Genomic DNA, 18,227 nt, shown 5'->3' with positions numbered 1-18,227 from the left:
TATACTAAAGCAAATTGTATAAAAACAGAGAGGCTTGGGAGCTCCTTTCTATGTTACAGTTTTATGTTCATAGCAATTAATATGAGTTATTTGAAATGCACTATATGTAATGCATAAAGGGGTTGTATATTTTATGTGCTCTTCTCTTGCTCAACTTGTTTAGACCTTGAGCATCTTTTCACATAACACACAATGATGTTTCAGTCATGACCAACAGTTAGTAATTTCAGAATTACTATTCTAATATGGTTGTATATTTAATGAAAATATGGGAATTGGTAAAACTTCAGTAAACCGGATAATGATTATTAAAACAAATCTCGTTATATTTTTTTTATCTTAGTTGGGGCATCATGCAAATAGTCAAGCCAGGTGATTTCTTCACTAGGTACCAGATTTTGCTCATGCAGTTGTCTGTATGAGACAATATTAATATTGATGTTGTTAGAGTAGTAGACAGAAATTAAAAACTAGATGTTTAACAAAATAGTTTTAAAATATGGAAATGGTAAGTTGATGCAATGTTCATGAAGCTTTTAATAGTGACCCAGTTCTTACAATTCTACTTTAAGTCTAGAAAACACATGCAGTCACCTAAGCCAGGGACAGAAATTATACATAAATGAGTATAAGTAATTCAGAAACCAGACTAAACCTGTAACAGAACAGAAGCTCAGTTCACATAGACCAGTTTGAAAATGGTGGACCCAGGTTTAAGATAGATCTGGATGGATCTAGTTTAAGATTTAATCAGTTTAGAATAGACCAGTCTGTCAAACTTTTGTCCCATATCTCCTCCTAATTCAAATTAGGCCAGCATCCCAGGATGCTTTGGGACCTCCCACTAACCCTCCATCACAAGGTGGCCTCCTGGAACATGGCTCACATTCCACTGCTCCAGCTTAGCACCTAGCTGGCCCTGTCCAGCTGTCACACAGTTACCCACACAGCTTCTCTTCCCAGCTGTGTCTTCCAGCTGCAGACAGCAAGCAGCCCAGAGCAGGAAGGTGAGCCAGGGTCTGCACAGTTCCAGCTCAGACAGCAATGCAGCCTGGAGCTGGGGGTAGTGGCAGGGGGAGCCAACGCAGAGCCTTCCCTCAGGGTCAGTGGCCCGCTGACATTTTGACATGGTGACCCACTGCCCATCTGACATTTTAATCATACCCAAACTCTTACTCTCATTTCCAAGGGACTTAAATAAAAAACACAAGGAAATTTTTACTATAGAAATTGCTGTACCTATTTTCAGAAATTGAGGCTTGTCTTTTCTTAGTAATAACATTCATTAAGCTACAATAAAAATATAATGCTGGTGGGGCAGAGACTTCCTGGGTGCTGCAGTTAAGTGAAAGCATTTTGCCACCTGAAAAGCTGACTGTTAGGGCAGTTCTTCACTATCTATTTTGTGGCCCAAGGAAAGAAGCGGTCCTTATAATAGGGGGTAAGTAAACTGAGCAGGGTGGACTTATGCTCCCATCCCTTGCTTTCCTTACACTTTCTACCTTCAGGATGCAGCCAGCGCAAACACTGGGCATCATGGAATTCAAGTTGTACTGGGAGCTGTTATTTTGTAGAATGGCAGTGGAGTTTGCTGCTGCTGGGAGGGAGAACTGACCCCATTTTTTGCTGCCAAAATCAGCAATTTTTTTCCCTTTGAATGTGGCTTCATTGGCAAAAAACAAAATGAAGTGAAAGTTCCCCCTCCCCCCCCCAGCAGCAGCAAACTCCATTTACTCTTTAGAAAACTACAATTCCCAGGATACATTATACTCTTATGCATATGCTACCCACCTCTGCTTGCTGCTTGTCTTGCACACTGCCTCATGCTGAAGCCCAAGGTATGCAGGGAGGAGTAAGGGTGAAAGAAGACTGTCTTGAATGTTTTTTCACTTGAGGTACTCAATTACTTACTGAAAACTCGGGTATTACTTTTTAAGTATAGCTGCAAGTATAGCTTAGGCACTTGAAAACAGAAATAGGCCCTTCACTCTACCTGAGAATCCATGACCATTGAATTGTTTTTCCCAGGAGTGTTTACCATCTGGCAGGAGTGTTAAATATACAGAGCCACACTACCTGGCCTGTAGCACAACCAACAGGCCAGGGAATTTGTGAGTGTGGGTATGAAGTGATATGCCCTGCCACAGAATCTGGGACTCCGGGGCCCTGGGGAAATGGCCATCAAAGGCAGAGGGGCAAGCAATGGCTGTCCAACATAGCTCTCAGTCACCCTGTGGCTCTCTGCCCCCTTGCTTCTTGCCCCTCTTCTTCTGGAATGGCCACCAATCCTGTGGTGTCTGCTCTTAGGGCCACTGTCCTGTGCCCTGGACCAGATCCATCCCGCAAGGATCCCCATGGTCGGACTCTGACCCAGGGCTCAAGTTGAATTTGATACCCCTGCTGTATGGAAAAAGAATGACTGTGTACTTTCAAGAGAAGGTTAAAAATGAACCGGGGTGGTGGAGGGAAGGCTTACAGCAATGGCTATAGCCCTCAAACTTGCTTTAAGCTAGCAGAGCAGGAAGCAATATAAGCTAGTTTTGATTAACAGGAGATACATAATTGAGTATTAGCCCCATGGCCTTCATTGCATTCCTGAACAATATGTCAGTATTATTATATACATATGGAACAACAGCAACAACTAAAAAAGATGCAAGCAATAGGCCTGTGCGAATAGGCAACTATTCAATTCAGATTCGTCTGATTCATATTCATTCAATTTGATTCGGAGATCCGAATCGCTTTTGTGATTTGATTCGGCCGAATCAATTAGGCAAAGATTCAGCGATTCGGAGATTCGCTCATAATGTATAATGGGGAATCAATGAAATATCTGTAACTTTTTTTGTTTTATGGATGCTTTGGATGAAACTTGCAAGGATGGTAGCCACTGCTGTAGGCATGTAGTCTGCCATGTTTCAAGGTGATAGGTGCAGGGGTTTCTAGGAAACTGCACCTCAAATCCTGAAAGCAAAACTCCTACACCTATCACCTTGAAACATGGCAGATATAATGTCCTCAGCAGTGGATACTACCCCTGCAAATTTCATCCAAATCAGCCAAAAAACAACAAAGTTATAGATATTTCATTGATTCCCCATCATACCCTATGGCTGAATCTCCAAATTGCCGAATCTTTTCCAAATCTTTTCCAAAACTTTTCTGAACTAATTCAGACACTCAGAATCGATTTAAAAAGCCTAAAGCTTCTAGTAATTCAATTCAGGTTCATAGATTCAGCCTCTGAATTGTCCGAATCGCCTCTGAATCCAAATCATGATCCGAAGCTTTGTACAGCACTACCAAGCAATGTTTTCTTGCCATATTACTTCTGAGGAGAAAGCTTGTGTGTGTGTGTGGAAGGGGTTGGGGAGGGAGGTTGAGAAGAACAATGTGGACTCTATTAACCAGTACAGTAAGTATGGAGGGGAAAAAACTTGATGGCTGATATTACTAGATCTGTCAGCAGTGTTCAATATACCATCAGCATGGTTAACCTTCTTATGTCCATTACCACTGAAATATACTAAAAGTCAATTGTCCTATTGATTTTCATTTCAAATGATGCTATGATCTGATCCAGCTTTAAATATCCATTTCAAGTTAAGCTTCCTGGAACAATTGTATTATGTTTCTCTTCATTTTCCAGCCATTTTTAAATAACTTGCATTGTAGCCATTACCTATACTACTTGTTATGCTAAGGGTTTAATTATGACCAGATTATTACCAGAAAGGATTCTTTAAAGTTTTTATTTGAGATTGAGGATAAATTCAGAAACAGCATAGTATTGAGCATTTTTGGATCTTACGGTTGATAGTTATCAGGCCTGTTTTGATGTGTTAGCTATAAATGTTTAAACTTTTGAGCAGCTAATAGCCGCTAAAATTGGCTTACTATTTTTTTATTCATTCCTTTCCCTCCTAAAGCGTTATTAAAATTATTATGGGCATTCATATCTTGTATTAATCCCTGATATTTATCCTGAGCACAAAGCTAAGGTAAACCACTAGTGAATTTGGCTTCCTCAACATATTTCACTTTTACCCTGCTCAGGCTGAGGCCAGACTTCTGAAAATATCCAGCTGCCAGAGGCTTGACACAGGTATGGGCATACCATACCTAAGATTGTTGTCTCATTTGCATATCATTTGTATTTCGATAAAATAACATACCCTATACTATGTACTTGCTTTCACACTTGGGGCAAATCGTGTCCTCCTTCACTTATATATTTTGTTTGTTTTTTTATTAGCATGGAGGTAGGCCACACCTCAGTCACAGGGATGCCATAGGTGAGTTAATGAAGGTCATCACAGGTGTGGATCAAATTAATTCTAATACAGCATCCACAAACTGTTTGCACTGTTACATGCTATGTCATATTTCCTCATTGGCTAGAGCAGAGGTATATCAGAGAAGCTCCACAGCCACAGTTGCCCATGGTAATGCGGGCTGCCACCCTGCCAATTACAACACAATGATCAGCCACCACTGTGGCAACAGCTGTTTTTGTGCCTCCACCACAAAAGTTTGGTACCTGGTTCTGATGCACTGTCAATGTCCTCACTAAATTTCCCTGATTATTCAATGTTACTCACTCTAGTTCCATTCCTGATTGCCGTAGAATCATTGGGAGAAAAATTAAGCCGAGGATGCTTTAATACTGGTAGGCATAATTGTGCCAGCTCTGACAGGCAAGGTGGTTGCAGTTTATTTCTTGGGGTTTTTTTCATTTTTTTCTCATTTCTGAAATGATATCATTGTGGAAAATTACTGTTCATTACCAGGAATGTGAATCATTTGTATAAATAGCTTTTTAAAATAACTTCAGGATTTAAATCGCTGCTACAGAAATAGAATTGTTGTATGTTTTTCTTGGAATTTAATGAATTTATTTAACTAATGTAAAGTGGAGTGCTGACATTGCATCTGAGTCAGGATGGAAAAGGGTATATACAATGCATTCTTTATAAGTATTCAACGGCTTATTAGAACTTGTTTGTTTTTCAAACATGGCCTGTTGAGCCATCTGGGATACTAGAAATCCTGTTATGGATAGTTAGGGAGAAAGCTGTGTGTCTCATTTGATAAAGAACACTATGTGCATTAGACATGAATAATTTCTTATTTTATATATTCATATTTAATTTTTAATACATATTTTCAGTTCACTCATGCTCAGGATTTAGAAATACAGTAATGACAGCTAAAATTAGGTCTTTGCCTGTTCATGAAAGCAATTCTAAATGTGCAGATTTCTGTCCTGTAATATCTTGGATTACCATTGGACTGCAAAGGAGAAAATGAGTTTATTTTCTGAATAACATCTCTTTCTATTAATGTCATGTTGGCTCAACAAGCCAGAGTTTTTCTTCTAAATATCTTGCCTTCTGCTTAGTTTTAAAAGGTTATATTGACCTTTCTTCGGAACAAAAAAAAAGGCAAGATATATATAGGCTAAGTGCAGACATGTGGGGAGGTTTGGGGGAGATTAGATTGTATTAAAAATGACCACCTGATCTAAGGCATGACTGGATGTGGGGGATGGGACAAAGGGGGACAAGCAGGGTTGTGGGGATTGGGCAACTCTGGGAGGGATGGAGGGGCAGCTGGCATCTGTGGGAGTGATTGGGTGGGGAGGGCAGGTGGCATCCATTGGAGGGGATCGTGGGGTTTGAGGGGAATAGGTGGCATCCACTGAGGGATAGGAAGCAGTGTTATCTGCTGGAGGGACGGGGGACAGGTCAGATCTGTGGGGGGTTGCTGGGGTCTGGGAGGGTTTGGTGGGGTCAAAAGGGCTTGGGGGGGGGGGCTTGGGTGGCCCCAGAGCCTATTTTTAGCCCCCAACTCACTTGGCAAATCTATACACCCCTCTGTCCTGCACCTCCCCCCACTGGTACTTACTTGCTCAACTCCCAGCAGTGGCAAACACTGTTAAATCCAGCACTCAGAGTGGTTTGTGGAATGAGGGTTGGCAGAGTCTGGCTGGTCTGCAGGGTGGAGGCAGTGAGGAGCTGGAGCTAGGGGGCTGAGCACAAATAATACAGTCCTGGGGGTGGAGCCAGGGGCTGGGCTTTCTCAGCCCCTAGGGCTGTGCAGTTGTGGCAACCAACTGTACAGAAGTGCCATGCACCAGTCTAACCAAGATCAATTAAGCTTGAGCATACATTGATCCACATCTATCTTAGACTGGGTTCTGCCATCCTTAGACTGTCTGTGTGTATGAAACTTTGGTACAGTTATGGGTTTAAACTGATTTGCAATCACTGAGACTGGATCTAAGTGCAAGGTCCACACCTGAACAAATTAAGTTATATATGGTGGCCATTTTTACCTAATCTAACCTCCCCCTAACCCCACCAAACATCTGCATTCAGCAATAGAGACTCAGTTGTCTCTGTTTTGATTACTGAACATACGTAGCTTCTTGGTTTTGCATTTGGTTTTTAGGGGGGGGAAACTGAAACAACCAAAAATAAAGTTTAGTTTTTACTGCACTAAAATTTTATAGCAGCCAAAGGATCTATTTGGGATTTAGCACCCACCAATTAGAACACCCCCATTCCTTCATCCCAATACCTTACTAAGGTAAACATTTATAGGGTATTTGCCTGACTTCATTTCTTTGGGCCTTTTTGGTCCATCCTTGCTTATCTAGGTGAATATCTATAGTGAATAACTGCTCTATGGGCACATCTGAATGGGCTGTTAATGCAGCTGAATATACTCTGGAACAGTTTGCACCAGAGTTTATTGCTCCTAGGCACTGCATTTGCATGTGCACCCAGGACCATCATGTGTTGAGCCAAGATGGAGCAGCCATGACTGGCAGTGGGCCCAGGAGTCAGTCTGCCAGCCCAGGACTGCTCTGACCTAGCTCAACATGCCAAAGAGCAGCTGGCTGTAACATGAGGATTCTTCAGTGCAGGGCTAGCCAGCAGGCAGGTCCTGCACTGAAACACCCTCATGCCCCATCAGCATCTACATGTGTGTTGTGGTGAAGTAAATAACTCCACCATAGGATAGTACTTGTGGGTGCATCTACATGAGACATTTATTATGGAGTTGCCTAATTAGCTCCACAGTAAAGTCTCACGGTCTCCCTGTATGGCTCTATTAGGCCACACTAAGCTACTAAATGCTGCCATAGGTTAGTACTTGTCAACACAAGTACTATCCTGGGGTGGTGTTTGGTGCAGAACAATGCAGTATAGATTCTGACAGGGCTGGCTGGGTACTTCATTATGGGGGCTGCCTGTCAGTTAGTCCCACACTGGAGCACCCTCATGCCCAGCCAGCCCCTGTGCAGCATGTTGAACTGGGTCAGAGCAGCCTCAGACTGGCAGGCTGATTCCCTGGGTCCCCTACCAGCCACAGCTGCTTTGGCCCAGCTCACCATGCTATAGTCCCAGGCACATGTGTAAACGCAGTGCCTGGGAGCAATAAACTCTAGCATGAACTGCACCAGAGTTTATTCTGTCACATTAATAATGTGCAGATGCACCCTGTGCCTGGTACTGCTATCCTATGGTGGAGTTAATTAGTTTACTCAGTCATAATAGCACCAAATGTATAGATAGTGACATTTTACTGTGGAGTTAACTAGTCAGCTCTGCAGTAAATGCCTCATGTATATATGCCCTATATGACTGATTCTGTTTTAAAATGTGTCCTCTCTTCCTCTTCTCCCTCACTCTTTTTAAAACATCTACTGAGATAGACACCTTGTCTTTACATTACCTGGTTATCTGCTTTATTATTATCACAGTATATAAGCCCAAGTTTTGCAGTCAGTACATGAAATGACATTGTCTGCCCTAGAGAGATTACAATGTAAGACGAGAAATAATAGAATACAGATAAACCACAACAGAAATCTGAAGAAACAATGGGACGATTCTGGCCAACATGATAATAGTAGTTTTGATAAAGTCAGATATTGTCAAGCATTTTCTAGACATCAAGGCAGAGGAAAATGTAAGGAATTATGAGAAGTAACATAAAAGGGGGCTTTGCACATGTTTATAGAAAGATACTTCCAGTGTGAGGGGCAGAAGAGAAGAAAGTTCAAAGATTTTTATGTGATACTTAACAAATGGGCAGTGGCAACTACCATCACAGGTCTACCAGATCAGGGAGTCCACTACTTGATACTGAATTAGAGATGATGAGGAAGGAGGAGATAGGCATGAAGGCTTTATACCTGGACACTTCATGTTGGACTATGTTTTAATTTCTTGTTCTTTTTTCGTCTCAACTGCTTACCTGAAAGCTTAATGTCATTAATAAAAAAAAATGCCATTTTTTTCCCTTGGCTTTCTCAAAAGAGTTTAATCAGAGAGAAGGTAGCTGGTTGTTGCTTCAGACAACATTTCGTTATTCTCTGTTGGTTGTTTTTGACACCCCTGGAAATAATACTGCACTACCAATGCAATTAGAAATAATGCCTGTCTCCAGGATAATTGTCATATACAATCACACACAGAACATAAGATTAAATTATCCAAAAGTCGTATATAGTAGCAAGTGCTATTTATATCTGATGATACTCTTATAGGCTCCCAAAAGTAGTTGGTGTGAATTTTTACCAACAAGAGAGACTTCTAAAAATGTCTGCTCTTATAGCAGTAAACCATATAGAAAACCTACATTTTCAAAAATCACTTAAAATCTTGGTTAGTGCATTAACGTTAAGTTACAAAATGAACATCCTGAAAGAGTATCCAAGGCATACAGTTCTGAGACCACACTTATTGATATGACCATGCACAAGAAGAGTTTTGGGCTCTTTTTCTGATTTGTTTGAGTGTTAAAATGACATACTGCCAGACAAAAACAGAGTCAGGGAAAGTGGAAATCTTGTGGTTTTCTAGTAAAAGAAAAATGGTAAGGTTAATGTTTAAACTGCTAAGGTAAAGTGACTAAGAAAAAGGAAACACCGAACTTCCTATCATCTTAGACCTCTCTGTATCACCTCCATGCAGAGTTCTTATTGACTTTCAGAATGATAGCTATTTACACTGTGTAAGTTAAACACTTGTTGGCTGCTTTCCTACCCCTTAAAGACTTTGAGAAGATTCAGAAAAAAACATTTCATTTTGTGCTTGTTTGTAAAAAAGTGTCTACCTTTCCTTTAACTTTAATGAGAAAATAATTAGATTGTCATTGTGCTTTTTTTGAAAATCTATGCCACAATATGTATGTGTTTTTTGAGAGAGAGAGAGAGCTGTCTTCCCTTTGAATACAGAAATAATACAATCTGCAGTTTGAGTTACCCACACTTAGGTTACTGAATATCAAAATATCCTTGACTTTAAGGAAACGTTAAAGTAAGCAATTTTAATGTTATTGCACCTAGTTTCATCAATAAACCTTGACCATCGCTGTGCTAATATTAGGCTTATTCCCAAAATTTTGAAGTAGAGTATCAGACAGGGTATAGAGCAATAATTCTCAGCCCTGGAGTGCCACCAGATTCTTTGAAGGATGCTGTGAGGTGTGTGGAAGTAAACAGATAACTACAGGCTCTGGTTTGTCTCTGCCTGGCTGATCCCAGACCCCACTGCCCAGCCCCTTTTCAAGAATATAAGCAATGTAATATATACATTAATATTTTGAAATTGGGTATCATTCAAGTCACAAAAATTATGGAGGGGTGCCTTGAGTCCAGTGCAGGGTGCCTTGAGTCCATAAGGGTTGAGAACAACTGATATAGAAGTATAAATACAAGACTATAATACATATTCTCATAGGTTAAGGTCACAGTGGATATAACTTAGTTTTCAAATAAAGGTAAAATCTGATTGCATTGCATTAGATAAAGACTTAATACACATCAGCTTTGCATTTGTATTTTCCATTCCATACCTAGGGTAGGTAAATTTGAATGTTATTAAATGGCTATTAATTAACAATGTTTGGGGGTTTTTTTACCTATTTAACTTTCTTTCTTTTTCTTTTTCTTTTTTTTTTTGGCTCAGCTTCAGATGAAGAGGAACCAACTTCCACAGGTAAGAATACCTTATGATTTACATTTTAATTACATTAACAATATTTAATGCCTTTGTGTTTTAATGTTAATATGCCATGGTGTTTAAGGGCAGTACTGGTCATTCTCAGTGCTGTATTTTCCCTTTTTTTCTTTTTGCTAATTCATTGGGTGATAGTGGAGGCATGAGTATCATCTACAAAGAGTTATTTACCAGTTTAAACTGATTGCCAGTAATTCAAGGTAGTCAATAAGATAGTTGTAAATTTCAATATCTAATTTCAAGTTAGTAGAGCAAATTAGAAAACCATCAATTTTTAAACACCTGGGGTAGGAAGGGTTGATCACTAGCAGGCAACGTGTATTTGTTAAGAATAAATTATTTCAAACCAACTTAATTTAATTCAGTAACAGGGTAACTAGATTGGTGGATGAAGTGCACCTGAAAGTCGTACTTTTCTTGGACTTACTAAGGCTTTGATATGGTCCCAGATGATATTCTTATAAGTAAACTGGAGAAATGTGGTATAGACAAAATTATTGTTACATAATACATAATTGGATGTATAATCATAAGCAGAGAGTAATTATAAATGGAATGATGTCAGAATGGCAAGTGTGTTCAAGAGAGGTTCCACTGTTCAGACCCAGTGCTCTTTAATATTGTAATGATTTGGATGCCAGAGAGAGTTTTCTAATCTTAGTTCTTACGTGGTACAAAAATGGCAGGAGTTGTACACACTTTGGAGGTTAATATTAACATTCAAAAAGATCCTATAAATAGGATTTAGTTCTAGACAACAGAATAAAACTAAAATATAAGATGCTATACTGAAGAACTAAAAATAAATTCAGAAATTCAACTACAAAATTATATAATGATGATATGTATAATATAGTCTTAACATATGTGTATTACACATATAAGGAATGAAGAACACCTACTTAGTCCTTTAAGGGAATAGTTGTAGGACAGAGTTCTGGGCTGTATGGACACCAGGTGGATTTAGCCACAACCTTGTGCCCTGAGTCAGATGCTTCCCCTCCACTGCAGAGCAGGATTTTAAGAAGCATTCTTCTATTAAGCATTTTTTATTTATCAGTGTCTGTTGGCATCCCATTCAGGTTTTGGAGTGCCTGTGAAAGTACCTAAATCACTTTGTACATTTTATAGGCAGCTTTAGCATCTATCTCAGGATTGTGGGTTCCATTCCATGATCAAGGAACCTAACAGCTAAGCAGTTTAATGCCTAATGTTTAGATACTTGATTCACATAATAGATCTAGTCCTTCATGCTTTTCCATCACAGATGGTTCTATATCTCCTTCCCATCTCAGAAAGGGCTTAGGATAAATGCTTCAAAAGTCTGTGGTGCTCAGATACTATGATAATGAGGGTGATATAGGGACTTCGTTACACATTGCACTTTGAGCTGCTCAGCTGTGGATAGTACTAGCTTGAGTTTGGGGCAGTCGCACCTTAATGCTAAAAACCTTCTTTGGTTGCTCCCCACCTGCACAGCTGTGATTTACCACTAGAGGGCTGTAGAGCAGGGGGTAGGGAATTACATTGCTTAAAAACATACTTTAACTTTTCTTAATTTCCATTGATATAAGAAAATCTGTCATAGATTAATGTTCCAACATTTAAATTTTGATTAGCATATCTTAATAAAGCTGTAACAGTTTTTCAAAAAACAGTAAATGTCAAAACCAGTCACAGGTAAATCAGTGTTATTTAAATCATGCATGGCTGCTCTATTTTCATATTAAAAATTAGCTGGGGAACCTGGTATATCTTAACCTTTTGCAAGTGACTTTAGCATGCATGCATTTATTTACATGGGCACACAGTAAATTTGGAGACATATAATTGATGAATACACTCCAGACACCCTCAAATGCTCAAGGGTAGTTTGTGAAATTCTCACCCTGGTAAGTAGCCACTCCCAGGTAAAAATGCTCTCATTTTTCTTAATAAGAAAGTCACATACATACCATCTTGGAGTGCTTTTAGATCTACTGCCTGAGATTTCATAGCCCTCTCAATCCGTAAAGAATTACTACTCAAGTTCTTGGGCATACCGGACTTTTAGTTGAATGACACGGAGGAGTATAATTGTTTATTATGAGTGTAATTGTTTAAATTGATGGGGATTTTTTTTGGGGGGGGCAGGAGGATTAACTTCTTGTTAATACTGTGCCCTGCACCAATATTTTGAAATATTTCCTCCAAATAACTCTGTAGACCTGAATTAATTTGCAGAGAATGCCTTTCATTTGTGTGATGGAATATCCACAGCAACTCACAATTTCCTTGAATGTATTTATTATTGATGACTATTTTTGAAAATGGCCATGAATACATTTTGAAATATTTTCCTGTAGGAGTTGATCTCGAATACTTCAAATTCAAATCATGTTTCTTAGGGTTTTGTTTTTTTTATTTTACACACACTATTTTTCTACTATTTATTTACACCACTACAATTAAACCAACAAATTTATCATATGGATACTGTTATTTAAAATAGATTTGACTTTTTCAGTTGTTCCCAAAAGCTGCTGTTATTCTGAATAAGATTGTACCTACAGGTGGTAGGCTGATCCAGCAGAGTTAATAGATTTTTCCAATTTTCCTATGCAGATAGGCTCTCTGTTCTGGCTCAAGGACCCATTATGCTCAATACTGAAAACACAGTGTCTTTGTTCTGTTTTATTTTGTTCTGTGATTTGATTATAAATGCACATACTTCTGGCTCAAGTACATGTACATGTATGCGCTATCAGTTTGTGAATTTATACAGGTTGAAATACTTTTTGAAAACAATTGCCTCAGCTGTTCAGAAAGTACTTGTTCAGAGAATGCAAATAAAAACCATCAAATATCTCTTAAAATGTTGATGAATATAATAGAAATGCCATGCATAATTCACTCTGATGCTAGTTCTCAATTACATCAGTGATCAGGATTTTTTTGGTTGTTTTGTTTTTTGATAAAACTGTTTTTCATTGGAAGACTGATTCATTAAAACTAATTTTTTTACAGAAATATATCAGTTTTGATGAAAGTTTCTCAGGTCCAAGGTGGAATTTCTGTTCAACACAACTGTTATTAGGAGATTCATCTGGGAAGTGGAAGAAAGTATATTCAATTCTCTGTCCTGCATCATACAGAACAGAGCAGAAAAAAGAAACAAAGCAAAATGTACAAACAAATAATCCAAAGCCAAAACCCCCACATCTTTTAAAAGATCTGTTTTAATGTACAATAGGAAAAAACACTGAAATCTTGCCAGGTGGCATAACCATTTGTCACCCATCTGTAAATGTCATAGTTTAGGTCTCACAAATGCCCCAAATTTGGGGCTGCGATGTAAGTGGTATTAATTTGTGTCACTTTCTTGCAGCAGATCAGCAGATGTCTATTTGCTTTATGGCTGAAGACCCTAGGCAGCACAGAGTGGGTCTTGGCACGGTGCGATGCAGGTCCTGGTAAAATGCAGGTACACAGAATGGTGTGGGACCTGATGTAGGCCCTGGTGTGGTGCAACAGCACAGTGCAATGTGGGACCCACCATGTGGGACCCAGCACAGTACAGCACCACAGGGCAGTGCAGGATCCAGTTTGGAGCACCAAAAGATGTAGAGCATCCCTGGGCATGACTCTGAAAACAAGGAATCCAGAGTTTTCCCACTTGCAGAGGTGCGTCCTGAGTGTTGTCACTTAGAATTGGGCCGCAGGAGCAGCAGGGACTTAACCCCATGGGACAGTGGGAAATATCTATTTCACCCTATAAAGTGGATTGTCTGCCTCATCTGTTTTTATACTTAGAAAAAAGCTCAGTGTTAAGCTGTGACAATCACATACTTTATCGTGCTTTTAGGAACAACTTATGGAGCAGAACAGGAACTGTATTCTGTGATTCGGTATTCAAATATAAAAATCAAATTTGAAAAAGGAGAAAAAGCCTGCCATACATGTTTTACATGTACCAGCTTTTACAAGGAAATTACTTTAGCACTTCTCTTTTTATACATAAAATTCAATTGCTGTTTTTTGTCTGAATGTTAATTTATACCTTAACAGGGTATACACATATTAGACCTCTGAAAGCTTTTTAATTTATAGGTTCTGTTCATTTTGCTTTAAGATATGACCAGATGTTGTTGTTTGAAAAGTAATAGGTTGAAATGTTCTCATTGAATTGTTTTAATACAATTATTTTCCCAGATCTTATTGGCATTTAGAATCTTTGTGTTTGTCATAAAGAAGATAATCCTTCCATATAATACAGCTTTTGGCAGTCACACAATTTTCTCACTGATGAAAGATGCACATTGTAAAAAAACCCCAAAACCCACAGATTTTAATAAGCATTAGAGACCTGATTTGAAGCCTACTGCAGTTAATAGGAGTCTTTATTTTGACGCAATGGAATTTGGATCAGACCCTAATAGAAAGAGCCTTGTAGATAGGGAATTCTGTGGTTGTTTTAGCAACTGAAATATCATTTTCTGAATCTGAAGTCTGTTCTTTCCCTATAGAGGATTATTTGTGCTTTATATGTTTCACCTTGCTTGTGGTATTTGCTTTAGAGAACTATAATTAACCTTATGACTTTAGTATTAATATGGTAGTGATATTGAAGGAAATCTAAGTTCATTTCAATTCTGTTTTATATTCCTGTCTCTAAGTAGTAGATGGATGTATCATATCACAACTTTCATATAACATGCAAAATGTGAACAATACATTGTGTATTTAGAAAAATGGCTTCTAAACATCTATTTGATTACAAGCATTCATACTATTTCCCCAAAATTATACCTTGCTTAAAGCAGTAATACTATGTCAGTCAAGCATGTGGATTTGCCTCTTGCTGCTAATTTTCCAGACTTATGCACATCATTATCATTAGATATTTCTAATGCCTTGATAGTGGTCATCAAAAAATGAATCTTTTTATGTATTGTAAGAGATACAATTATAATAAATCCTGCATTTTACCCTTCATGATGAAGTTTAGGTTTCAGCAGCAAAGGCAGTTTAATTTACATTAGCCTCTTCTATGCAATTCCATCAAAAGTGAAACCACTACAGTGTTACTTTGGCCACCATTGTAGCCACTAGGAAAAGATTCATGTCTTCTTAAGTGTCCTGTCTGTTCTTAAGTGAGTCTGTATCTAGAGAAAGACACTTTGGGACCTAAAAATGATAATATAGGTTTTGAACTGTAGTGGCTTCTTCACTGGAAGGGGAACTTAGCTGTAAGCCAAAGTTTCCAGACTCAATTTTTAGGGAATAAAGAACTGGAAGCAGGTCTTCTGAGCAGAAGCATAATGATGTAACCAGACATTCAAGTCAGTTGCTACATATTAGGGCAACACTGGCTTCCAGTTGCCACGCTACTAGCTTGATCATGCAGTGTTGCTAGCTGCTGTTTATTAATGTCCTTCCCAAGTCAGTACCTGGGGCATAAACATAAGAACACAAGAACTGCAATTTACTGATTCAAACCATGGGTCCATCTTGTCCAGCATCCACTTTCATACAGAGGTAAAATGGATACTGAAAGAAAGAGTGAACAGAGTTTTTCTGCTGTCCTCTTCTACAGCTTCCAGCATTTAAGCTCTAGGAGGTTCTAATTCAGAGACTGTATCCCTAATTCCCATGTTCAATAGATAGTGATGACCCTTTTCTCCAAGAATTTGTCCAATCCTTTTCTGAATCCGGCTAAGCTGTCAGCTTCCACATTTGGTAGCAATGAGTTCCACAGTTTAATTACACACTGGGCATGGACATGTCTACATGTGATGCTATATCGCCATAGTAGTGCACTATAGCAACATATGGTAAAAGCCACGTTATCCTGCACCTTAGAAACTGACATACTCCATTAATCAACATGCCAGTCAATATGGCAAAAATGAAACCAGAAGTGCCCACTGTGGCACTTTCAGTTTTGCTGAGACCCCATGGCCCGGGGCAGAGCAGCCTGCCCAGGGCCCCCCTCCCTGTCCCCTGGCACACTGATGGCAGGGAGGGGTGGTGGTGTGCTGGACGCAGTGGGAAGGGCGGTAGCCTGAACAGGCAAAGACGGCTGTTTGGGCTTCTCAGCATATTTGGTTATCTGGCACCCACCCACCCTCACAGGTGCCGGATAACAGAGCTTTTGCTGTAGCATCAGCAGGCAGAAACTGTCAGGCTGCAGTTACGTTACCGTAGTGTTGCGCTCCCTCAGTATAGCACATTGCTACAGCAATGTAGGAACTAAAAATAGCTGTGCACCGCATGGGTGGTGCAGTATGGGCTGCTATTGCACTGTCATTTGGTACTTCCAAAAGCAGGTTCAGACTGGTTCTGAAATTCCAAAGGGATGTACTAAATGGTGGTGCAGTAACAATGGTGCCACGGGGGCATGTGTAGATAGATGCTCCCACTGTGTGAAAAAGAACTTGCTTCTGCTAATTTTAAACTAACTGCCTACTACTTTCATTTTGTGGCCCCTAATTCTTCCTTGTTGGCCTTCTCTGTACCCTGTCTAGTTCTTCTATACCTTTTTTGAAGTGTGAGGACCAGAACAGGACACAGTAATCAAGATGTGGCACACCATAGATTTATAAACGGGAATAATGATACAGTAAAAGCTCTGTTATCCGGCATCCCCTAGGAACAGGGGATGCCGGATTACAAAATATGCCAGTTAATTGAGTGGCCTCGGCCATTGCTTCTCCCACTGCATCTGGCGCATCCCTCCACCCTTCCCACTGGGGGCACCACAGGACAGAGAGGCAGGTCCTGTACAGCCTCATACAGCCTGTTATGCCCCTGGGCCACGGGGGCTAGGCAGCATAGGCTGCTTTGCCGCAAGCCACAGGGGCTTGGAGAAACTGAAAGTGCCCTGGTGGGTACTTCCAGTTTCACTTTATTTTACAAGCCGGCATGCAGGTTAGTGGAGCACGCCGGCTTGTAAGATGCCAGATAACAGAACTTTTACTGTACTTTCAGTTCTGTTTACAATTCCTTTCTTAATAATCCCTAATATTGTGTTTGCCTCACTGATAGCTGCTGAACACTGAGTTGATGTTTTCAGTGAATTGTCCACAATTCCCAGATTGGAGGGCAGAAGAACAGGCCTTATGATGACAGGCTGAGAGCTATGGTACTCTTCAGCCTGGAAAAGTGCAGGCTCAGGGGTGACCTGGTGCCTTCCTATAAGTATATAAGGGGAGTACATCAGGATCTGGGGGAACGCCTGTTCACCAGAGCACACCAAGGGATGAAAAGGTCAAGTGGTCACAAACTCCTCCAAGACCGTTTCAGGCTGGACATACTGTCCGAGCCCCCGAGGCCTGGAACAGACTGCCAGGAGAGATGCAAGAACCTACTCTGGACTCCTTTAAGAGACATTTGGAGGTTTATCTTACTGGGATCTTTTGACCCCAGCTGACTTCCTGCCCCTGGGGCAGGGGGCTGGACTCAATGATCTCCCGAGGTCCCTTCCAGCCTTAATGTCTATGAAATCTCTTTCCTGTGTGGTAACAGCTAACGTAGAGCCCATAGTGTAGGGATAGTTTAGGTTATTTTTGCCCAGGTGCATCACTTTACTTATCTACACTGAATTACAGAACTACCATTTTCTCAGTAGTGCCAGATCTTTCTGTAGTTCCTCACAGTCCACCTTTGTCTTTACCTCTTTGAATAATTTTGTGTCATCTGTAAATTTGGCCACTTTGCTACTCACCCCCATTTCCAGATATGTTAAACAGCACTGATCCCAATACAAATCCCTGGGGGACCCCACTGTTTACTTCTTTCCATCCTGAAAACTGACCATTTATACTCCCTGTTTTCTAATCCATGCGTGGATATTCCCTATAATCCCGTGACTACCTTAGACTAACCTAATTAGGAGCCTCTGATGTGGGACCTTGTCAAAGGTTTTTGGGAAGTCCAAATATACTGTGATATCACCCTGATCCACTGGCTTATTGACACCCTCAAAGAACTTTAGTAGGTTGGTGAGGCATGATTTCTTGTTGACAAAGTCATGTTCATTCTTCTTGAGCAAGTCATGTTCATCCATGTGCTGAACTTTTTTTTTTATTATTGTTTCTACCAGTTAGGCTCACTGACTTGTATTTCCCTGTGTTCCCTCTAGAGCCTTTTTTAAATACAGGTGTCACATTGGAAGCCCTCCACTCCTTTAGTACCAAGGCTGTTCTCAGT

The 18,227-nt window shown here is 40.0% G+C and overlaps 1 protein-coding gene across 4 annotated transcripts in view; it reads left to right on the top strand.

Moving 5' to 3' along the window:
* EDIL3 (EGF like and discoidin domains 3) overlaps positions 1-18,227 on the top strand; it is a 462,394-nt gene that overhangs the window by 157,591 nt on the left and 286,576 nt on the right. For all 4 annotated transcript variants that reach the window (XM_090038214.1, XM_090038211.1, XM_090038215.1 and 1 more), the window contains one exon: positions 9,987-10,016. In XM_090038214.1, coding sequence (XP_089894340.1) covers positions 9,987-10,016 — 30 coding nt within the window. The remainder of the gene's footprint in view (positions 1-9,986; positions 10,017-18,227) is intronic.

The sequence above is a fragment of the Crocodylus siamensis genome, chromosome 3, assembly GCF_052110815.1.
Source record: "Crocodylus siamensis isolate JL-2025a chromosome 3, ASM5211081v1, whole genome shotgun sequence".
NCBI classification, from domain to species: Eukaryota; Metazoa; Chordata; order Crocodylia; family Crocodylidae; genus Crocodylus; species Crocodylus siamensis.
Note: the sequence above shows the minus strand (reverse complement) of the source record. Positions and strands in the feature narration are given on the sequence as shown.